The sequence below is a fragment of the Thunnus thynnus genome, chromosome 4 (assembly GCF_963924715.1).
Source record: "Thunnus thynnus chromosome 4, fThuThy2.1, whole genome shotgun sequence".
Taxonomy (NCBI): domain Eukaryota; kingdom Metazoa; phylum Chordata; class Actinopteri; order Scombriformes; family Scombridae; genus Thunnus; species Thunnus thynnus.
The window spans coordinates 14,725,395-14,749,978 of NC_089520.1; the positions used below are offsets into that span (position 1 = coordinate 14,725,395).

Sequence of the window (24,584 nt, forward strand, 5' to 3'; positions counted from 1 at the left end):
AAGTTTGAAATCAGTACATCTGATCTGCTATGCAAACTGCACACATACAGAGTCAGTGCATGTTTCCATACCTTCAATGAGGGAACATTTTTCTGACTGCAAAACCATTTCAGTGGTTAATTTCCCACAAATAAAGCTAAACCAAAAATTCACTTTGCTGGGCATCTGAATGCAGATGCTTCTGGGATGGATCAGTAGCTTGGAGTGAGGAAGATGTGAAACGTTCCAAGATGCTTTGCGTTCCAGGAAAAATAGTTCACCCCACTCCCACATCCTGGCCCTATAGTTCCTTGTGTCTTAATCTCTCTTCCACTGTTATGCAGCTTCATGTAAGGACTGAGAACTTTTGTACTTTGTCTGGTGGTAAGAATGATCTTTGATCCAGGAGAGGCACTATGAGATGTTTCCTTGAATAGTTTTTTCATTCATCTAATTAGTTGCTTAGTTTACCAAAGAGATTTCCTACCAATTTTTGTGGTTTTGGCAATGAACTCAAAAGGTCATCAGGTATTAGAGCTCGACCGATTAATTAGTGCCAAAACTATTGGAATGAGCTGAACTTGGCTCTGATAGTGGTCAATGGTCCACCGGTCATTCGGGGACATACATACTCATTTTGCATCCATACACAAAGTCAAGGTAATCAGGGTTCTCCCTACCATTATAAGACTCAGGCACAGCACCTAAGTGTTTTTTTTCCACAGTGCCTAAGCCGAATGAACAGAAGCGAAAATAACTCAAAGACTGCTCATGTTGATGACAACTGTGCCCATTTTACTGTAAGTGCAATAAAACCTTCACCAGTAAAAAGCCAATACGTATTTTGTCAAACCACCTGTTCAACAAGCATAAACATTTAGAAAAGAGATATTTCCACCTGCTTTGTCTACAGTCTCCCAGTATGTTTTACACAACAACAGTGCGCTTGTTAAGCTAATAGCAAATTGTTACGAATAAGCTAAAATGAAAGCTGTCTGTATGTAGTCTGACTATTTATCTTTGCCAGGAATCTTAAAATTGGCATTTGGCTAATTCTTGTAAACTTAGCTACAGGCTAAGACCAACCAGCCTCTCCTCTCTCTATCAGCAGCAGAGGGAGGAGGACAGAGGACAGGAGGAATGACTGATAGTGACTGATGTCTGTGTTCTTCATTCTCTCTAAACTTCACTAGGTATTTTGATGTCAGAAATATACTTATTTTACTGACATTTTAGATTTGCACTGAGTGCAAGTTGCTATTAAGTGCTGTATTTTTTAAAAGCAAAACCAGGGCCTTTTCCTTAAAGAATGGGACAATGATGCTGCAGGGTGTAAAATGCAAATTTTCATGTAATTTCAGCATACAATACATAACATATTATAGAGAAATGAACAGCACCATGATAATCAGGATTTCTGTGGTGAGGAATGGATATATATAGTGAATCTATAGAGTGTAGAACTTCCAACTTCCATCAACAGAAAAATCTGCATCTATCCTCTATCATGTCTGTAACATCTCCATATAGCTCATGTGGGCAACGACAACGTCTGCAAACAAAGAATGGAGAATATGAAGAAAGCATTTGAATACTGTAAACCGATTACAATTCTGGGTTTTATCAATTCACCAAATTATGAAACTTAAAACTCATAAGCAAGCTGTTGTACAAAAAATGTAAATTTCAAAGCTCTTAACGAAATGATTAGCCACACTAGAACACTGTTGTGAACTGCTCACTCTTCAATACTGTAAATTGTAGATCAATACAGGCTCAATCAATGCCCATGATTGACGCACATGCTGTGGTGTAATCAAGTGTGATGGATGACCTACCAGGGGTAACCAAAAAGAAAAAAAGAAAAGGAAATTACATGACGACAACACTTGAACAGACTGATGGCAGCCAGTCTGAGAACTGGATCAGTGGACTGTCAACCATCAAAATTCTAAAAATGCATGGAGCAAGGGGAAGTTACATAAACTATGATCATTTTGTCATCTCCACCTGACATGATACACTTTTACACTGACTGCAGTTTCTTTGTTGATGTTTCTGGGGAAGTAAGTGTCATCAAAACTAGCAATCACTCTTTTTTAGAACCATGTGTCATTTGTCATTTTTCAAGCACAAATGACCTAACATTACCTAGTTCAAGCTTCTCAATTGTGAGGATTGTCTCAGTCGACTCCAGTAAAATAAAGTCAGTTTCATTCTCTCCGCCGTGGCCTCTGCTCTGAAGTTACACACTGCTGTTCGCTGTGTGTGTGTGGGGGGAGCTCAACCCCACCCTCGTGTAAACAGGCACTGACTAAGAGCAGAGCAGAGCAAGACAGAGGTAAAAATACCCATTCAGAAGCAGGTTTCGAGAGGCTTCCCTAGTCCACAGCCAAGGGCCTAGGGGTGTAACAGTACACAAAATTCACGGTACGGTATGTACCTTGGTTTTGGGGTCACTGTTCAGTATGATTTCGGTACAGCAGAAAAAAGAGAAAGGTAGAAAAATAACATTTCTGGTCTTTCATTTTGAAAAATGTAAATATCCAACAATGGCTCACTGGCCAAAGTGATTACTGAAACAGTTTAGTTGTGCTGCAGTGGAAAAAGAAAACAACCTGTTTCTTGCAAGGAGTAAGGACACCTGCTGACAGCTGTTTTATGTTGATTTATAGGCTAACTGTATATAAAGTAGTTCAAACCAGCTCCACCTCCAGCAGCTACAACAGTAACATGCTGCTTACAAAGTGATGCTTCAGTATTGATAATCTAATGATATCATATAATAACATAGGATAAACAGAGTAACCAGGCTACCTTGGCTAAGCCAGCTAGCATACATCCATGACAACGCTACAGCTAAGTGGTGCACTGCCAAAAAGTTCCAGGTGGAACTTGCGCTCTAGAATTATTGTTCCGCACATTGGAGTGAGTGGATTATTAAACTACATTTACAGTAATTGTTTGTGTCACGGAGCATATTCTTCGTAAGACTTGCACCGAACTGAATAATCCATACCATAATGGTTCAGGATGAATACACATACTGTTACACCCCTACAAGGGCCCCATATAATCAGATGCAATCATCTTGCATTATCGGAACGATAACGTTAATTTAATTTTCTTATTAATAAACCAATAATATATTGGCCACCAATATATTGTGCACCCCTACTAAGTATGTTAAATAATACACTGGCCAACAGCTAGATGGGTCCAGATGGTGATCAATGTCCTCTACGATCTACACAAACACCTCCATTTGCCATAGCCACACTTAATAACAGCTGGCTGGCTGGCTGGGCTGCCATACTGAAACAGCGATGCAGGCTTGAGTGCTGCCAACCAGCCGGCCTAACCCAGAAGTCAGGCATCCAGCCAGTCAACCAGTCAGGCTGTCTCTGTTGGGCCAGCAGAAAGTGTGGTCTCTTACAATGTGGCTTGTGCACTCCAGAATAGCCAGCAGGAAGGCAACATGCCAGTCATTCAGACATCCATCCAGCTAACATACAGCTCAATATACCACTCAGCATCCCCCTTCAACTCCTCTTTAGTGTTTCTCCTCCCTCCTTTGTTCCCCTGGCACCTAGTCAGCTAAATATAGTTCCCTCAAATCTCACAGCCCAAAGACCCACAGGTCAAGGTCTGCAAACCAAACACACACCCCAAAGAAGATCTCTCTATCACACACACCAGACGAGACCTCTAGTGCCCATGAACACATGGTTTTAACAGCAAAAACAGCAGCAACCAAGTCAGCTCAGACAGATAAACATGGCCTGAACAATTTTGAAAAAAATATCTAATTGTGATTATTCCGACTGACACTGCAATTGTGATATGATTTGTGATATTACAGGGAATGAAAATTTTTACATCATTATTCTCATTTTCATTGAAAAACATAATAAAATGGTTATGTTGTGATTTTTGCAGGGATCAATACCAAACAAAGATGTTTAGAATATGACGTGGAGGCCAGGACATCTCTGCAGCATGACAATATTCAATTTAAAATGGTATTTTGACACACATTCGCCTTTTAACAAATATTGCGCCTCCTGCGATTTGAAAATTGCGGTAGGCCATATTGCGACTTTGATAAAATTTCAATTAATTGTTCAGCCCTTCCTCTGTCCTTTTTGCATTACTATTACACCCGGCATTGGGCTACTGTAATGTTCCAGCAATGATGACACTGTGCTAAAATAGAAAAATAGGGGCATGATGACAGGCCTGCTGTTGCCTGTACAAGTTGCAGACACAAAATGACATGCATACTGTGTAGACCATTTGATAGACGCGTGAGCTCAACTAAGTAGGGCTAAGACTATGTTTGAATACAGCTGTGCATATCATATTCTAGTCACCCTGAGATTTCGCCAACCTCCTACTTGAAATGTTTGGAACAACATTTCAAAAGCCTACATTACAACATACAAGAGAGGTTCGACTGAGTCTGTGAATCCCCATTTAATGAAACCCTCTTTCCTTCTCTATGATTATTCAGCTTCAGCAAATAAAGCTTCTTAAAACATACCCTATTCATGTTAAGTCAAGAAAGTCTTTCTACTTGAGGTTTGTTGCTATTGCTAAATTCATTTATTGCTTTGCTCTCTACTTATCCATTTCATGTGTGAAAGGGAACGAGTTTATATGGTACTGGCAACACTGCAGCCCCAGCACAGATTAGGAGGTAGTGTTAATTAGAGAAACTGCACACTGCAGCGAGTAGCTAGATCACGTAGCTGACCTGACAGCAGTGACAGGTCAGTGTCGCGCTGCGCTATGCCATCTGTTTACCTGTAAAAGCCAACCACTCCCAATACCTCCGTCTGCCTAAGGATAGCAATTTATCTGTCTCCACCTTCTTCCAGTTTTTCTTGCCTCTCTGTCCCTCAATCTTTTCAACCATAATCACAGCCTTATAATTATGTCAGAAACAACCACTCCTAAACTTGTTCTGTCCATCATGTACTCAGTCATTTCTGTTTGAAAAGGTGATCTATTGACTTTAGAAGACTCTTACTGGCATCTTTTTCTTTCTCTCAGTTGATCCCTCTGTCCGTCTCTCTAAAAACCTCAACAAGTGGGCGTGTCTCTCTGAGCATAAGGCAGATATTGGACTGGCCTATTTTGCACCACATTATCATTTGCCCTTTATTATGTCAGCCCACAAGTAGACTCTAAGGTTCAAATTTATTCTACTGATAATCGCCATCATGACTATATTCAAGTGAAAAAACAAACTGCGCAAGATAAACTTTAAAGAGTGAAACCTTTACTGGAATCAAAAGATTTCAGCAATTAATCATGTTGTAAAAAATATATCCAATCTCTTTCCTTTTATTGAAAAATAAATAAATAATACTTTTTTTTTTTTTTTTTTTTCTCAATGGCTTTGTTGGATAGTGTAAGAAGAGAGATGATAGGAAACATGGGGGAGAGATGGGGAACAGCATGCAACAAAATGAACAAATGTCTGCTGCCGGAATCAAACTGCAAAAGCTGTGGTTATGTGTCATGCGTCTTGACCCATAGGCTACTGGCCCAGTCTTTCAATCCTGGAGAAACTAAACTGACAGACCAACATTGACAAAATAAAGACATGAGAATATACAGGACAATTCAACACACACAAACATGAAAAAACAGCATAAAAGTAGATAGTGGAAACCAGTAGAGAAAAATTAAGAGGGAGGGAGGATAAGGAAGCACAAGGTGACATTTTCTAAAAAAGATTATGGAGGTTTTCAAGCACTTTCTTTTTTGTGATTGTTAATCAAAACAAAAAAAGTGTGAGGATCCAAAAGCTAAAGTGTGAACCTGACTTAAAGGCAATTACAGCAGTAGTTACTCCAGGGGTTTCTATTGATTTTTTTCCTCCCTTCCTCTCCCACTCGAGCATCCTCTCTTTCATACTCAGTCTTTTTCCCACGCATTGGCAATTAGTATGCAGGAGTGCGACTGCACGAGAACCAACCACCTGGGGAGCAGTAATCCAAAGTCACAAACAAACAAACAACAAAAGTAATGGTCACAAGACGATGTAATGGGCACAGACAAGGATGCATACACACAGATGTGTGAATGAGAGTTCAATAGAACCCGTCATGTAACCAGACAGCCCATTCCCTTTCAAACCCTGGCAGTCAATTAGTAATGTAGATGCACATTTTACAGAATTTGCTTCAACCAATAAATAATAATTACATTTACATTTTTTTTCTGGCCTAGGACACAAGAAATGTTGTTGCTGTAATGTTGTCATATTAATAGTTCATGTTTAACCTTGATCAATGTAAATATCAAGGACTAACGATAGCCTAATATAATAATAAAATAGCAAAGTCTGCTGAACTACTTTTGAACCAGACGCTGGTACAACCTCGTCTACTATCCAGTGAGCTTGACTCTTCGGCTGACAGTGCTGTCAGCAGCCAGGCAGGAGAAATGCTGCATGGTGCACTTAGATTTTATAACTGAATTAATACCAGGATGCACACTTTTTATTTCCCTAACTGTGTGAAAACCACAGTTTTTACATCACAGATGTTGAACAACAGCATTAAAGTCCAGTGAAAAGGAAGTCAGAGCGTCTTTAGCATCTGTGCTGTGTCAGTTTTACATGGACAAGTGACTTTTGTGCCTGGACAAGTGAAAGGTAAATTTACTTGTCTGAAGGACAAGTGCCTAAAACTGTTAACGTTGAGCCCTGATAGAATCATGGCATCATTGTTATTTTATGAGCCAACATCAAGCTAGTTGAATTAGGGTGCATCACTTAAGACACTGATGCATCTTGATTTATTATAATGTGCAAAGGTACCTACACACAAACAGGAAGAGACAGTCATTATATAAACAGCCATATCCAACACAAGACGGATCTGGGCTGTGTCAAAAAAAAAAGAATGAAAAGAAAGACGTGATGAGGAAGACTGCAAGTCCCGTTTTGCGAGGCCATAACCATCAGAACAGAGAAGGAGATGGAGAAGCCAGGTCTCGTAAACCTGAAAACAGTGCTGAGGCCATGAGGACGGCTTGCTATTTATAGCGACAGATTTTTTATTCAAGAGGGCTCTGCTGTTGTGCTTTCTCTCACTCTCTCGCGCTCTCTCTCGTGTTCAGCAAATAAAGGAGAAAACACTGACATAAATGCATATTGTCTTTAGACATCGGAGGAGACTTCCTATTTCTGATGCATTTATAAACTGTCATAATCACAATCCACTACTGCACCTTCAAGCAAAGATGATCATTGTGGATAAACTTCAGGGTCCTCTTAACACAGGACTTCCCACATGTAGCCTTATGTAAGTCCATAGGTTGTCCCTTTTCCCTGCATCTCTCCCTCCCCCCCTCGGTATGACAGTGTTGCAGAGTGACGCCTACTTCTCCGTGACTCTCCACCCCCACCAGGCCACCTCCACCCTCCTCCCACACAGGGACACAGTGGAAGGGAATTCCTCATTACCTCAGCATTTGCCTCCCTAAACAGGTTGTGTTGTGTATGTGTGTGTCTGTACACACACACACATATACATATATATATATATATATATATATATATACACACACACACACACACAAATGTTCATAAACTGACCACTAGATGCGCGCACACACACACAAAAACATGATTTAAGTCACCACCATTAGAAAGCATCTCCCAGCCTATAATGTGTAAAATCCATCTACTTAAAACCAATCATGGCTCTGCTTCCAGCTCTACCACACTTACAAAATGAGTTGCACTTACAAAAGTAGAAATGGTATGTACAGCATATGAAACTATCTTTCAGCAAGCCTCATTATAGGATTTTTTACGCTGTTACTAAGGCATAATTAAATAAATTGCTGCAGGAACTTTACAAAGAGCAACAATGAAAAGTGCCAAGATAAGAGGCAATTACACAGTGGCAATGGCTGCAGGTTGAACCACATTTCAAGAATTGGCATATGAACAGGCTCCATCTCAGCAACAAATTATTAACACCCACTGACAAAGACACAGAGACACACACGGCACATGCTTACTGTATTTAGAGTTCAGCTCTGTGGATCCCCAGCCAAGTCGGATCAGGTGTCTCACAGATAAAAGCACATTATCGCAGGAGAAGCAGCAGCAGCACTGGACCAATACAACGCTGACATTAGTTTAATCTTGCTAAATGGTACAGCTGAATAAATTCCATTTCCTGCAGCGTGTAAATCAGCTGAGTTTCAGGGGTGTTCATCTCTATCACTCATTTCAGCTCATTCTACTTTCTTCCTCCTCACGCTTCCCTTCCTGTCTGTAGGTACCAAAGCCTCTGTTTTGTTAATGGGTTTCATGAAAATGGACAGAAAACTCAATTTTGACTGCCCCCTTTCTTTTTCTGAATGAAGCACAAGCACTACAGGGAACAGAAAGCCTTGCTTTCTGGCTGGCTCCCTCTCTCCCTACTGCTCTTATGCTATCATGCGCACAGTTTGCACCGCTCCCTTCTCCTCCAACCCTCCCTTTCATGTGGATTCTCTCTCTCTCTATCTCTCTCTCTCACTCTTACATATCTTGTTTTCTCTCTGCCTCTCTGTGTAACAATTGCAATGACAGCCAACTCAGGGCTTGCAAGAAGCCCAGCTGTTCAAAGGGCTGCTTGAATCAGCCAGTATGTCACTTGATACAACAGCAAGATGCTTATAAGAGAGATAAATTGAATAAATTTATTCTTTCACAACTACAGTTTAAAGTTTGGTACTTTTTTGCATTAAGGACATAAGTCTACGCCTGCAGGCAGAGAGTAGACACCCTCTAGTCACCATTCATCACTCTCCATTTCATGGGAATGTATGAAGTCGATATCTGTAGTCTGTGAATGGACTGAATGGGCTTTAAGTACTGACAGCTGCTGGTGAAATGGAGCACTGCTGCAATGGTCAAAAATAAATAATAAAACAAGGGGTTTTGAAGGGAAGATAGTGGGGGGAAAAATAATGAAAACTGCCTCATTAGCTAGGAAAAACCTTAATCCCACAAGGCGACATATTTGCATCTTCTCCCTGCAGCCCCCTCACTGCAAAGTATGGCTGAAAGACGCAGTGAAAAAGCGGCAGTCAAAAGTTCAGCATCAAAGGAAACGTCAGCAGGGAACTCTCAATAAGGTGGCATAGGTCCAGGGATGCCTGCCTTATAGATGGTTGAGTTCTTGAGTTGTCAGCACGTGACCAGGCATCATTGGGCTTAGCTTAGGTAGGTTAGGTTAGGTTAGGGCAAGTCAGGCAGTGAGCCAGCACTGAATTAAATTCAAGTAGCAGTGAACAAGCTGGTCTCTAATTGTTCAATCAAAATCAAGATGATCAATAACCCATGCCAACAGCACAGTTGGACAAACCACAACAAAATACAACAAAGAAATAACGAGAATAATAAAATAAAATAAAATAATAACAAGCCACAACAGGTGCTTACTGTAGTCTGGGCAAACATTAAAAACACTTCAACAAGGTAAGCAATACACTTGAGTGTTTCTGTTGCATGGAAGGACTACTTGTGCTGTGAAGTTTTAACTGCGTGCAATATAATGTAAACATGTGTAAACATACAGTTCATGAAATGTCGACACAGAACAAGGAAGAAGAATATGTCCAAACTTCACTTTTAGGAACCGCTAAGAAGAGAGAAGCATCTTTTTACAACAATGTCCCAGGTCTTGCATGTTTAGAACTGGTTATCAAAATCCGACCCCGATTGTGGCGCATGTTGGTGGCTCACCCAGCACCCAGGGCTGTCACTGCTTGTGCTTTCAGACTTACCAATCCAAACCATTTATTAATCATGCTTTACTTTAGCCTTATTGTTTTTATTCACTGTTTTAAATCCATTTTACATGATAGCATATACCACATCAAAAAATACTTTCACCCTTTCTTGTAGAATCCAGTTAGCGGTTTCATTTTTGGACTCACTATTAACACTAGATAGTTGAGAACATCAATCTGCCAATCTTCTGGTTTGCACTAAACTGTTCTAAAGCACTACATCCCTGTGAAATAATTTTGGGTGCTGTCAGTCTCCCACTAACATTACATGGAGCAAATTTTAAACCTGAGTCTTGACAATAAGCAAGGTAATGTTTTCCATCAGCTTTGGGATAGAGTTGTTTATATTTACATATCTGTCCAGGCTCATATGAATGGAACATTATCAACATTAATTCTGTTTTTGAACATACTGTATACTTCAGTTTTGGGACGTGGTGGTGACAAGATGATCTTTGATTCAAATCAACAGTCAAAATTAGTGGACCCTGCACATGATGAGGAGGTATTAAAAAAATGAATGGATGGATGGGCATTTAGCATAGCATTGGTCTTCTTTCCTTACTTAACCAAATTAAGACAAGAATCTAACCAATAACTGTAATCCTAGCACAAGCCTGGGAAAAAACTTTGTCTCAGGTTGACCACATGACTGGGATAAAGGGGATGGCACTAATGCCATCTAATGCCTCAAACCAAATCAAGCAGCTTCTTCTGCATCTGGGCAGCCAGGTAACCTCTTTCACCGGACTGTAAGAAAGGCAGCGAAGGGCTTAGAAAGAAGGAAGGAGAACGGGGTGGAGCTGAGCAAGGATCAGTAGCCAAAGATACAACAGATAAACCGTTCAGAACTGTGGATACGATCACCTAACAAGGTGTTGCAGTCTCTGCACACAGTGTGTGACGGAAGTAAAACTATAAAGAAACACTGTGAAAATAGTTACTATTTACACTGTACACATACAAACGGACCAACACAAGCTTTACTAAATACAACTTTGTGGGGACACAACCAGTTTTTTAATTGACTTATGCATGAGTTGAATGAAGCCCTTTTTTTCCACAAAACCTTAAACTAAAGCTAACCTTACATTAAGTCAATAGATATTCATTCTACAAGTCTTTTTTTCAATCAGTTTTACTAGCAAAACAGACACTTAACGCACTGCTTGGATCCTACAATCCAATGTTGAATTTCAACATGTGACAAATTTTCTTTCCCTTTGAACTATCATGTGAAAACCCTCCAGCTTCGCAGCAACGACACTGAAGTCAGTCAGGCAGCTATACCCAATCTGAGGCCCGACTTACAGCCATGCAACCAGTCACCTCCCTTCCTGCTTCGATCAATAATTTACATCAAAGCAAGCAATGAGGGATAGGTATGGAAACAGAGGGTCGAGAATCAGTGAGACAGGAAGACATCAAGAGAAAAGGAGCACAGAAAACAAAAAGAAATAGAACAGGAAAAGGAGAGGGAACAAATAAAGATGGAGAGAGACAGAGAAACAGAAGCAGGAGTGGTTAAGAGAAGAGAGAGAGATAGGAGCAGCAGCAACAGCACCACGCATGGTGCTCTGGCAGAGATCTATAAATAGCTCTTCAAATCTCTCTAGAAAAAGCCACTCTTCTGCTTCTGCAAACAGAGATTCAGAGACAGAAGCAGATATGGATACCAAGCTGTCAAATAAACACGGCGATCATGTGCTATTGGATAACAGCTGCCTACTTCAATTAAATCAGCCTTTAAATACAGTATTAAAAGCACTTCTATGTCAACCATAACAAATGTTTGATTATAGGAAGTAAATACAATAAAACCAAGTAGGTTCAACACATAAAATCACACATTTTACTTGTGTATGAATAAAGAATTGTTTATGGTCATGCATTCTGCAAACCATAAAAATAAATCAGCACACTTATGAAACCTATTCATTATTGAAATCTCAATTCCCACAAACCACCAAACAACTACCAAACAATTAATCATTTTCAATGTGATAAGTAATGCAACTGCCAGATGTGCAACTTGCAGGATATAAGGGGGAAACATGTTGACAGGCAGGCAGGATACTCCATCTTTCTCAAAGCTGGCCTTAGCAACAGCAGACTGTTGATTCAATGACTCACCTCCATCAGCTTCTACTATGGATAAGTCCTTTCTCAATGATACTACAATCACACTCACTATTTTTCAGGAAAGACAGATGTAGAATGTACAAATGAAGAGGCAAAAGTGGCAATGTGGTCACATTTAGTGCATGGAAGAACCACTAAGCTCACCACAGAAATACTGAAATTGTTCAGTAAGGTACCTCTTTAATCTGTCCTTGATCTCATTCAGAATAGTCTACAAAGGAACAGACAAATTGTGGTATTTTCAAGACACTCTGAACATCAAATGTGACTATTCTGGCAGTCCCTGCCTACTGCTTGCCAATTCTCAACATCACATGGCTGTCCAATGCCAACTGATATGAATATATATGTTTTCAGACACACATGCTGTTTTCCCAGAGCAGATGTTTGAATCACAGCTCAGGCAGTCTGTGCTGTGATCCCACCTTGTTTGACACAACGGTCTTGCTATCTATTTCCGGCTCAAGTGTCAAAACGTAAAGCTAAAGCCAAGGCACAGACAGCGATGGCCATTTGTCAAGTATTTCTTGATTAGCTGCATTTCTTGTTTGAATCCTCCTTAACCAATGTGTTTTACAAAATTAAGGCTTTGAGCACAAAAAGAACGAGAGGTTTGTTTCTGATCCATCCCAAAAAGAGTGTGGCAAAAAAATGCTTGGAAAAGCCTTGATCCAACATACACTTCCATGCCATGGTGCTATAGACACCGACTCATAACTTCTAAATCAGCTCACTTCTGCTTCAGATGCTACTAACACTCACGCACATTATTACAGACTATGGGTTTGTAACTTCCAACAAATTTCTCATTACACCTTTTTTTCTTTAGTTTCTGACCATCTATGAGTGCGTGTGTGTGTGTGTGTGTGTGTGTGTGTGTATTTATATACACACACACACACACACACATATATATATATATATACACACATATACATTATATATATATATATATATAGTGTGTGTGTGTGTGTGTCTCAGGGTACACTGGTATAAATAACACCTTGTTGTCAACAGCTAAGGTGGAACTGTTGCAATGAACAGCAACTAACCAGTCCCACCAGTTCCATTCAATCAAAGAATTAATCACTTCATTAACAAGTCTCTTCCACGGAGTTTCACAATCGTCTCTCAACTAAGACGAGAAAGATAAAATGTTAACATGGCAATCTCGTATCAAGCATGGAGGACCCCGTACCTTTAAGAGGTGCTTAACGTTAATATATCTGGCTGAAGATCATGGACAACATCGATTTTTAACTTATCAAGTCATCTTGAACTGTTCAGCTCACCGTTTTGCTGGTTGTATGTCTCTAGTCCGTGTGGAGAATCCTTCAAGTTGTGTCTGCAGAGAACAGATGGCAGTATGGTCAGAGCCAAAGGCTATGTAGTTGACTGAAAATATTAGCTTGCCCACACGCTAACAATAGCTAGCACACGGCTTTAGCTTGCGAGTATAATTAGCCACCTAGCTAATGTTAGCCTGCTAGCTAGCCTTTTCTTTTCAGTGTACGCTGCGTTAACGATACCTTGTGTTAATATCACAGCTGGTTAACCAAACAAGTAGCAGATGTTTACAACGAGGCGAACATTGTTATAAAACTGCACCAGCACTGTCAGTTCTCAAAATAGTAGCCAGCTTTCCGAATGACTTACCAGTGCTAATATAATGGTGCTACTAGCTTGAGTTGGTTCACTGCGATCCCGACTGTCAAAATAGCGCCGCGTGAGGGAAGAGCGGCATGAACGCTAACGATAACAGCCAGCAAGCGCTGAGGAGCGAGGCAGTCGACTCCGTTACAGGAATACAGCTAAATGACAACAAAACGCCAAAGAATAAAAGGACACAAATTAAAGAAAAAAGAAACAAAACGCTATTCCCCCTCTTGGCTCAGGCTTGTGTGTATGTGTGTGTCAGCGTCACTTCCCCCACCCCCCCCTCTCTTCACCGACAGTTTACGTCAGCGGCGTACTTCTCAATCACAGAGAGACGTTTCAGTTGTAGTAATTTTGTTTATGCACCATTAACTTTGGTGGCCACAAAATGTTAAAATTGCCAGAATGTTTTTTTTTTGTTTGTTTGTTCGTTTGTTTTTGTCTATGGATATATTCATTAAGCTACATTTTTGTCATCTGTTTTAAGTCATTTTTTGGTTAGATGCTTAGCTGTTATACTATTGCAGCATTTCATGAAGGCACATAATTTTTCACTTACATATGAGGTCTAATAATAAATATATGTCAGAATATGAATACCTTATAGTGACCATTATCAGTCTGACTGAGACTTTGTTTTTACCACTTTCCTAAGTGGGATGCAAATTAAAACGTAGGAATTCATGGGCTATTCATTGGATAGGAATAAAACTATTATAAATGTTTATTTACTTTTAATTTACATGTTATTCATATAGAGCCCTGTACCTAAAAAAAAAGTTTGTTGTAATGGCTCAATTTCCCCACAGGTTGGCAGGCAAGTACTGCAATGCTGTGGTAAGGCCCCCTGCTCAACCTCATATTCATCCTTAAGGCAAAAAAGAAACAAAAGGGGGGAAACATGCGCATTCACAATAAGTACCACTGGTGTAACTTATTTATGATACACTCATACAATTCAGGAAAACTTCTGAGATGACTTTATTTGATTGTCAGTGCAGCTTGTCTGAAATGTGTCCTGCTGAACCCAAAACGTGTCCTATTTTAGGACAACACATGATGTGCTTTAAATACTTAAAGTCATCCCTTTTTCCTTGGGTGCATAGCCGTATTGAACCTTTTACCCAAGTCCATAAAGTGTAGTCTAGTGTAGTTGTTAATAGCTTTCTTGTCACTCTAAAGGTCATTAACCTTTAAAGATAACTTACCTGCTCATACGCTACTACTGTAGCCTATTACCTTGATCACCCTACTCAATTAAAAATGAAATGATCGTATCTCATAGGAAATGTATGTAAATCTTAAGTAAACCTGCTAATGAGGATGAAGAATTGATTTTTGTATCTGTGTGTTGGTGTTATTATATCAATTAGGACATTGTATGTTAGCGTCTTCTGTGGGCCTCATTCATTTGCCTCATATGTGTCATCTCAGCAAACCTCACAGTGCAATAATATTTAAAAAGCCTATCAAGAACTGTGAAACAATCATGACAGCATGAGATGAAATGAACTATGTCTTCCATTACAGTTTTGGTGGACTGGTGTAGGCTATTTTATTCCAGTACTGTGAGAACCCATATACAGAAAAGACAAGCTTATACGGGCAATAACATGACAGAAAAACACAGTCATTACACACACACACACACACACACACACACACACACACACACACACACACATACACACACACACACACACACACACACATACACACACACACACACACACACACACACACACACGATGCATCATTTTGCAGTCTTATATTATGACACCTTGCTGCAAACATGACAGAACGTGTTTGAAATACCGCGCTGCAGTCCCCGCCTCATAGCCTCGAGCATTTGCACATTTTAAACTACAATTCAATTGTTTGGTGGCTACGAGCTTGTGTAGGCATTTCTGTAACTGGGTTAAAGGGCAGTGAATTTCAACTTTGATCGGCTGGACTGATGGCTGCTCAGTCACCCTGAAGAGGGCAACGTGGCACGGTGTACTGTTGTGAAAGCCTACATGTAGGTTACGACCTTATTATATCAAATGTATCCCATAATGTTACAACATATCAGGCTGATGTCATTATGACAAATCCATAGAGTGAGTGAGATTCTGTCTCAGGTGTGTCCTTGACCGTAGTGTTACTGTTGTGCCACTAGTCGTCACTTTCCTGTGTTGGAGATTGTGAGTCAATAGTCTACGTGTGAATGCGTGTCTTGTGTGTGTTGTGTGAGTGTGTGTGTTGTGTGAGAGAGCAGGACAGACAGATGCTTTCCAGTAATTTCCTACGTGCCCCGATGCGCTCATTGGTGCGTCCCTCCAACGTGTCACCAGTTTTGGTGGATTACCCCAGATATCTTCACCATCAGGAGGGTGAAACACCACTCCTTTCTCTCATCTCCTACCTGCACGGTGTCCAGCTGCCAACAAGAGCCTCTGACAACACTTGAGAAATTTGTGACTTCCAAAGACCAACTCGGGGGAGAGGATTCAAAGACTTTTTATTAGTTCTTTTACGCACGCCGAGCACAAAAATGCATCTATTTACTTCAGAGTCAAGAATGATTTCATCTTTCCCATACCCAGCGTTTCTCTTTCTGGCACCCTTGCTGTTGAAGGGTCTCTGCGTTAGTGGCTCCCCAGGCTGCGCGTCCTGTGGCTTGCCGGCGACGGAGAAAGACGCAGAAGAACGGCTGATGATAGAGCTCGCCAAACAGCAACTTTTGGAGAAGCTGCACCTGAAAGAAAGACCAAACATCACTCAAACGGTGCCCCGGGCGGCGCTCCTCACCGCGCTTCGCAAACTGCATTCGGGGCGAGTCAGACAGGATGGTACTCTTGAACTAGAAAACACCATACCTGTCAAAGATCAAGGCTATGAAATAGTGAGCTTTGCAGATATAAGTAAGTGTGGTATTAATCGTTTACATTGTCAAGCTGTTTTTTTTCCCGTTTTATGGCACTAAAACGCCACATGAGCGCATTTTCACGGAAACCCTGATCTCATTTGGTGTGCCTTTTACGCAGCGTAAAAGACACACCAAATGAGATCAGGGTTTCCATGTGCCTTGTTAAATACTACAGGTTGTTGTACTGTTCCAAAATATGTGGTGAAAGTTTAGGATTACAGTATCTGTCGTCAGGTTTAAAGCGTGTCTAAGGCTTGTGCCGAGCTAATATTAAAGGTCATTAATACATAGTTATAGGGTGAAATGGATGGAAGAAACTGACATTTCCTTTATTTTTACATTAATCTGCAGCTTTACATTACAAGCATGGTTATACATTATTTCCCCATTTGCTTGTGTGGAACACCTCACAATCTCTAAAATAACCAAAATATTAAACCAAAATCTGTTTTGTTTTTAAACTCTCATTGATTCATAGGTGCGACAGAGAGCAGTGATAAGGCCAGCCTCAGCCTTACATTCCAGTTTCTGCAGGAACATGGCCAGAGTATCCAGGTCCTCGAGTCTTCTCTCTGGATTTATGTCCGCTCCTCTGAGGACCCTCAACGGGACTCCCGCCTCCCTGCCCGCGTCTTCCTTTCGGCAGTTGGCGGGGTATCACCCTCTAACCGCACCTTGGTGATAGAAAAGATGCTCGAGGTCCGGGACAGTAACTGGCACACCTTCCCCATCAAACGCACCCTGCAGTCCTTCCTGGATGGTGGCCAACGCCTGCTGCGTCTGGAGGTTAGTTGTGACGAGGATGGAAAGAACCTTTGTTCCCTTGATGACTCTGCTGATACACCGTACCAACCCTTTCTGGTGGCCCAGGTGCGTCTCCGTGATAACCACTCCAAACACACTCTCAGAAAGCGCTCTCTGCGTTGTGGTGATGATGTGACTGTGTGCTGCAAGAAAGACTTCTACATCAAGTTCAAGGATATCCAGTGGCATGACTGGATCATTGCACCTGAAGGCTACCATATGAACTACTGCATGGGTCAGTGCCTCCAACATCTGTCTGGTTCCCCAGGTATAGCATCCTCATTCCACGCCACTGTCTTCAGCCAGCTGAAAGTCAACGGCATTAACACAGGTGCCTCTTCATGCTGTGTTCCCACTGAGCGCCAGCCACTTTCCATGGTCTACTTCAACTCTCAGCACAGCATTGTCAAAACGGACGTCCCTGATATGATAGTTGAGTCCTGTGGATGTACATAAAAGACAGTATAAGAGAAATGGTGTGATTAATGAGGATTTGCTCTCATGCAGTTAATCTAAAACAAGTGTGTAATGTAGACAGACATAAAGAAAGACACAAACACACGTGCACAGGAAATGAAAATGTAAGTATTTCTCTGTGTTTAGTTGGGGACAAATAGCATTTGTGTTCATTTTCTACACAAGAAATAGTAAGTCATTTTGAGGCAACAAAATTAGAAATGCCCACCATAAAAGTAACATTCTTCTTCTTTTTCTTTCTGACAAGACTTAATAATTTTGACACATAACGTGTTGAAATCAGCACATCACTTTAGTATTTTAAGTGACATAAAAGATGACAATAATGTCAGAAACATTTTTTTTCAAACTCAAGATTATTTTAAGGAAATAATATGCACAAAAAATAAGAAATGATAAGCTATTATCAGGGCACTCAGGCTATTCTAATGCACAGACTAATTCCTTCATCAATAAGTCAGGGGCGTAAATTAAACAGAAGAAATAAACTATGCATTAATGTAAATCAGAGGTCACAATAAAAACACAAAGAGATTAACATGAAGCCTTCACTGTAGAGTAAAATTTATAGCTTCAAACTGTCTTTTTATATATATGGTATTTATTTTGTGGTACACAATTGCTGCTGGGATTCAGTTCAAAGATGCGGTAAAATGTTCTCAGGAAACTGGGAGCAGAACTGACACCGCCCAAACTCTTTCACTGCACCTCAGCTATGTTTCCAGTATGGTTTATGATATAGTAATATATATGTCCACATACAATATGTAAAATATAAATACTTTTTTATTTTTTACATTTACAGAACTGTTATAAATACATGGCTAATATGCGCCTTTTCTTGATCTACTTAAATGCTGCCATTTTAAAGCAAGGCAAGAGATCCTTGATTTAAAGTATGCCTTCTTTATTATCTTGTGATGACAAAGTGCAACTTGTACATTGAGTATCAAGTCATCTTGGGTAAAAGGGGTCTAAATACCAAAGAGAATCAGTTATGCCCCTCTGCTTGACCCTTGATTTGTGTATACAGTATCATTTTTACTTTTCCCATTGGTAACGAATGTGGACACAATGTTCATATGGACAATTCTTTGTAATTAGTAATTTGACTTTTTCTTGTATTACATCCAACAGCCATTTTCATTTAAGTGTGAAGTTGTGATGAGAATAATCTTGTGCAGTGCAAGAAAACACTGGAAACTGAAAGGGTTTGAAAAGGAAAAATCTGGTCTGAATTCTGCACCCGAAGATGCAGCCTGAAATATGTTTGATCAGCATCTCCACTGTATTATTTACACAGGACGGCTAATCAGTTGGGCAACTGTGGTTCTGACAGCATTTGAACTCAAGGTCATTCCTCAGCAGCGTGAGCAAACATTTAGTTATTGCTTCAGTGTCAGGTAATGTGAAGGTCTGTGCAGTAGGTGGGTCAATGGGCATGTACTGTTGCACGTTGGCATTTAAAGCTCTCAAAGTCTAAAGTTTTCTGAGATGATGTAAAATTAGGAGCTTTCAGCTAAAGGCAATCTGTAAATCATTTGGGGAGCTCTGAAATCATCTTCCTCATATCCCGATTGTACAATGCATAGTCCTAAAATTTATCATTCTAAATTTGTTTTATGTACACACATCCATACCTGGGAAATGACCGAGTGAAATATACTTAAAATATGCCAGTATCCATACTGAAATCCTTTGATTTAAAGTGTGGTGTTGATGGACACTATTGCCTCACAATACAATAAATAAAACAAATGAAGGACCGACTTACAGCTGAACACTTTAAGCCACTTTTTGAGATGTTTTTGCATTTAAAATTGGCAGAAGTTTTACAAAGCTGGTATATGTCATTTCATTTCATGTTAGTGAAAATTATATAGTACAGTACTTATATACCAACAAGTATTACACTGCCAGCATTAGTAGATGTTAGTCTATGGTATGGAAATGGGACAAATCCTTGTTTACTTCTTTTCTTAGCCTACCTATGTTTACACTAAGCAGTGTAGAAGTCTAAGATCTTTTCTGCTTTCTGGATGGTGTCTCAAGGGTGGTAATTTTCCTTACTGGATTGGTAAATTGCATGGTTTAAGGACCTGTATTGTACAGCCATGAGGCAACAAGTAAAACTTTGAGCAAATGAAGATGGAGCATTTTAATCATTAATATATTTTGTCACATTTTTGTTCAAATATCTCATAAACATGTTCACATTGTTTTGATCTTTTTTGCCACTCTTCATCCACAATGAATATCTCTCTCTGTTGCCTCTAAAAGCTGCACTTGTATTATTACTTTATTGTTTAATGCTGAAGTTTATTGTTTGTTTTATTTTGCAAGCACTTCCTGTCCCAGGACTCAATGTGACATTGAGGTGCCATCATAACATAACTTACTAGGCACTTTATAATCATATACTGTATTTTTAGAGCAAATTTTGCTTGAAGGGTATACTACTTATAACTCAGGAGGGCACTATACTAGAAATGTAAATAGACCTTACAGAAAGCAAATGTCAATCAGTTTATTTTCTTAAGCTCTAGTTGTTTTAAGTGTGTGGTTTTGTATATGGTTACAAAGCACACTGTTGATGCAAGAATGTCTTTACACTTTAAGTGGTGGATTTGAATACTGTTTTAATTTAATGTTATACTGTAATTCTATCTTTATTTTTGTATCATACTATATTTTATGTATAAAATGATTTATAAAAGCAATTCATTGTTAAAGGTTTGTCATAATGTGCTGAGATGACGTTTTGTGATTTCAGTGAAAGCATATTTTTAATAAATAAATATTTTAAATCAACCTATTTGTTTCTATCATATTTTTTAAATCTTATCTCTTCTCTTAAGTCATAATGAGAACATACAGTCAATGAGAACAGAAAGATTAATGGTCATTAGAAAAATGTATAAAACTGAACCAACCACAGTAAAAAAAATTAGGGATAAGGACAAATAGTTCTTACTCTCCTTTTTCTCTATTCTGTGAGATGTATTGGGTACTACCTTTTGGTTTATCAGTGGGAATATATTTTGATTCAGAAAATGTTAGAAATTACCCTGCTTTTAACAGTAGAATGAGGTTTTTTTCAAAGCAATACATTTTACTACCAAGTACAGAAAAATAAAAATCAGTAAAAGTCAGAGGTATTCCTCTTAAAGCAGTTGTATGGTGATGGCTGAGATTCAAAATAACTCAAAATAAGTTGAAAAAAGTTTTTCCATGTGAAAGGACAGCCATTACATTTCCATTTTTAACCACCATGAGAAACAAGGATTCAGTTATGTAATCACAGTGGTACTGTCTGTAAGGCTGTTACGTGGGGGCAGAGCAGGTGAACCAAAGTGCAGACACACAGAGGCAAGGAGACAGGGACACAATAGGACAAGGTATTTATTAAAGCAGGCCGGGGGAAACTAGTAATAGTAGCTGGGAATCTGGGACTCAGGCTGGTAGCTCAGAATTTGGGGTGGAGGCTAGGGCTCAGAACCTGGGGCTAAGATTTGGGCTACTAGCTGGGAACCTGGGGCTGAGGGTTCGGCTAGCAGCTGGGAACCTGAGGCTGAGGCCAGGGCTGGAAGCTGGAACCAGGAGTTCAGGCAGGCTGGGGCAACAGGAGCAGGTCTGAAGTGGAACCCATGGAAGCTGGGTAGAGCAGAGGTTGGTACGGTAGCAGGGCTGATAAAACAAGGGACAGGAGACAGGGGCTGGAGACAGAGCAGACGGAACTGCAGTCAACAGGAGACAGGGACGAGAGCCAGAGCAGACAGGACTGCAGGGAACAGGAAACAAGCATGGGGGCCAGAACCAAGGCAATGGATGACTTGGACACTGGAGATGACCAGGGCAGGGGAGTTCAAGTAGACGGCCCAAGGACAGAACAGGGGCAGAGCAAGAACTCTCAGGGAGACGGCCTGAGGGCTCGAAACCATGACCAGAAGGCAAGACAGACAGGCAGGACCGCTCAGGAGGGTGATTGGACAGCAGGACAGATGGGTGGAGTCACTCTGGAGGGTGACCAGGTGGCAGGACAGATGAGCAGAGCCTCTCTAGAGGTTGACCTGGCAGCAGGATAGATGGGCAGAGCTGCTCTGGGGGTCGAACAAACAGCAGGACAGATGGGCAGAGTCGCTCTGGAGGTTGACAAAGCCACTTAGAAGGGTGGTCAAGTGGTTGGTGGTTGGCGGAGAAGGCTGACTGCTTGAGGTCTGGTAGGACGTTGGTGGAGAGGGCTGACTGCCTGGGAACGGGCTGGGTGTTGGTGAGGGCAGCCAATGGCTGGGGATCCGGCAGGGCGTTGGCAAGGGTGAACGATGGCTGGAGATCCATCTGGGTGGCAAGGGCGGCCGAAGGCCAGGGAACAGGCTAGGCTTCAGCAAGAGCAGTTGATGGCTGGGGATCCAGCTGGGTGTTAGCAAGGGCGGCTGATAGCTGGGGATCCAGCTGGGTGTTGGCAAAAGCAGAAGATGGCTCTGAAATGGGCTGGGCATTGGCAGAGATGGGAGATGGCTCGGGAACTAAAACAGGCTGTGTGTCGGCAGCAGCGGCCAATGGCTCGAGAACCAGAACAGGCTGAGCGTTAGCAGGAGTGGCTAACATCTCAGGAACTGTTGGCAGAGACAGCCAACAGCTCAGGAACAAGCCTAGCTTCAGTAGTGGTGCTCGGCAGTGGTGACTCTGTAGCGCTGGGCAGCAGGGAGGCGCTGGGCAGTGTGGAGGCACTGGGCAGCGGAGAAGTCTATGGCACTGAGCAGCAGAGACTCTATGGCACTGGGCAGTGGACAGGAGCTGGGCAACAGAGAAAGCTGACAGCCTCAGGAACCATCATGACGACACTTTCTTCTGGAGGCTCCTAAATGAGGGTACCCCAGGAAAGCAGCATGGTGAGACCTGTAGAAAGGGGACTGCTGGGGTTCTTCAGGGTCAGGATCAGCCAGGAGGCTAGCTGTCTCAGGGGCAGAGGTTGACTGGAGGCTAGCAGACTTGACAACCTGGAGACTAGCGGGGCCAAAGCTAACAGACTGGGTGGTAAACGTGTAGCTAGCAGGCCCAAAAATAGTAGACTAAGAGACAGGTTGATGGCAAACAAGCTGGATACCCCCAAGCCAGAGGATCACTGCATTGGACACAGGCTTGTAGCTGGGTGGCCAATTGCTGGACTGCTCCATGAAGGAGTTGGGAGACTCCCGGGAAACACAGGAGAATGAACAATTCCGGCTCTTCATCAAGGGGAATGCCTCTCAGTATACCAAAAGCTTCCCAAGTATTCAGCAGGTTGAGCAGGTGAGTGTCTGCTGGGTTCATGTCTCTGACCAGAGCGTACTGTTACAAGGAGGCAGGGACATTGTAGAACAAAATATTTATTAAAGCAGGCCAGAGGAAACTAGTACTAGTAGCTGGGATACTGAGGCTTGGGCTAGTAGCTGGGGACCTGGGGTTGAGGCTTGGACTTGAAGCTGGGAACAGGAGACAGGGGACAGGAGAGGAACAGGAGACAGGGATGGGGGCCAGAGCAGACAGGACTGCAGGGAACAGGAGACAGGGACAGGAGCCATGAGCAGATGGGGCTGCAGAAAACAGGAGACAGTGTCAGGCTAGGAACAAAGTCAATAACAAAAAAAACTGATAAATGCAGGAGAAATGGCTTGAAGCGTAGACTGACTAAGCAGAGGCTACGATCTGGCAGTGTGTATCTGGCAGGGCTGGGAGCTCTTGATTATGGAACAGGTTGCATCTGGTGGGGCTCTGCTCTGACTCTAGGACACCTGTCCTTACTCACACAATTACACACACAGGGAAAAAGAGGGAGAGAGGGGAAATGGCAACACAGGACTGAGGCAGGAATCGTGACAAAGGCAAAGGGCGTGTTTGCTTATACAAATAGTGGAAGTGGCTTTATGGACTGTCTCTGTTTGGTGTGTAAACAGTTTCCCTTGGCATGTTATCATTTTCACATCATGCATGTGCATCTGGAATTGATCACAATCTAAAGCTGAGACTATAGTGTAGAGGTAAATAATTAGTTTTACAAAGAAACAATCTAGAAAGCCACAACCTAAGAAACAATCTAGTATATATTTCATTTTGGCAAGTTTATGTGCTATAAAATAGCACATAAGAAATAAAAAATAAATAATAAATAAATATATAAAATAAAATATAAATTACAAAACAACTTATTGGCACATCATAGAGCATGTGTGCCATGCTACATTCATTTATTTATACTGTAGCACACAAACACAACTCATTATATGGTGCACCATGACTGTATACTGATCTATAAACAATTCTATGAGCTATTCTTATTTGTGACAATATGACACTGAATTCTGAATTTGTAGATAATAAATAAGACAAATAACCAGTGTTCCATTTTTTAAATCCATCACACGGTTAATGTCCTTAAGATCAAAATCCCTGACCAGCACCGTAGATGATAACATATTATCCTTTCCTGCCAACATTTGACAACTCCCCCTGTACAGCCAACAGTGGTGCTGATGTTACACCACCCAAAATGGACTATAATCTGTATCTGAGGGTAGGCTGGCACAAAAAATGTTTTTCCAGATTATACAAGTTGTTTATGCTTATTACTAATATACAGAATATTTCTGATATGTGATATGTTGGAGTAATTTCCACATTAGATGGTGGTCCTTGACTCTGGGAATTTTTTGTATTTTATTTCACTTGAGTCTCTATAATGCTACTTGTCCAGGTTACTGATGGTTTCATTTGTTAACTTCATTAGTGTTAAGTCTGCAGTTATATGCTACAATATTTGTGGCCTGAT

At 41.1% G+C, this 24,584-nt stretch overlaps 2 protein-coding genes across 12 annotated transcripts in view; one reads left to right on the forward strand and one right to left on the reverse strand.

Annotated features, from left to right (window-relative positions):
* LOC137181270 (R3H domain-containing protein 2) overlaps window positions 1-13,872 on the reverse strand; it is a 64,199-nt gene extending 50,327 nt beyond the window's left edge. For 9 of the 11 annotated variants that reach the window (XM_067586855.1, XM_067586845.1, XM_067586854.1 and 6 more), the window contains exons 1-2: window positions 13,585-13,871; window positions 13,221-13,273 (exon numbers count right to left, since the gene is read on the reverse strand). The gene's annotated coding sequence lies outside the window, so the exon portion shown is untranslated. Of the gene's footprint in view, window positions 1-13,220; window positions 13,274-13,584 lie in introns of all 11 variants that reach the window. The other 2 variants (XM_067586847.1, XM_067586844.1) reach the window with 1 other exon arrangement.
* A 1,783-nt stretch (window positions 13,873-15,655) lies between these two features.
* LOC137181273 (inhibin beta B chain) lies at window positions 15,656-20,292 on the forward strand. The gene is made up of 2 exons (XM_067586856.1): window positions 15,656-16,490; window positions 16,974-20,292. The coding sequence occupies exons 1-2, from the start codon at window positions 16,121-16,123 to the stop codon at window positions 17,753-17,755; spliced, it is 1,152 nt and encodes a 383-aa protein (XP_067442957.1). The 5' UTR covers window positions 15,656-16,120; the 3' UTR covers window positions 17,756-20,292.
* The last annotated feature ends 4,292 nt before the right edge of the window (window positions 20,293-24,584 follow it).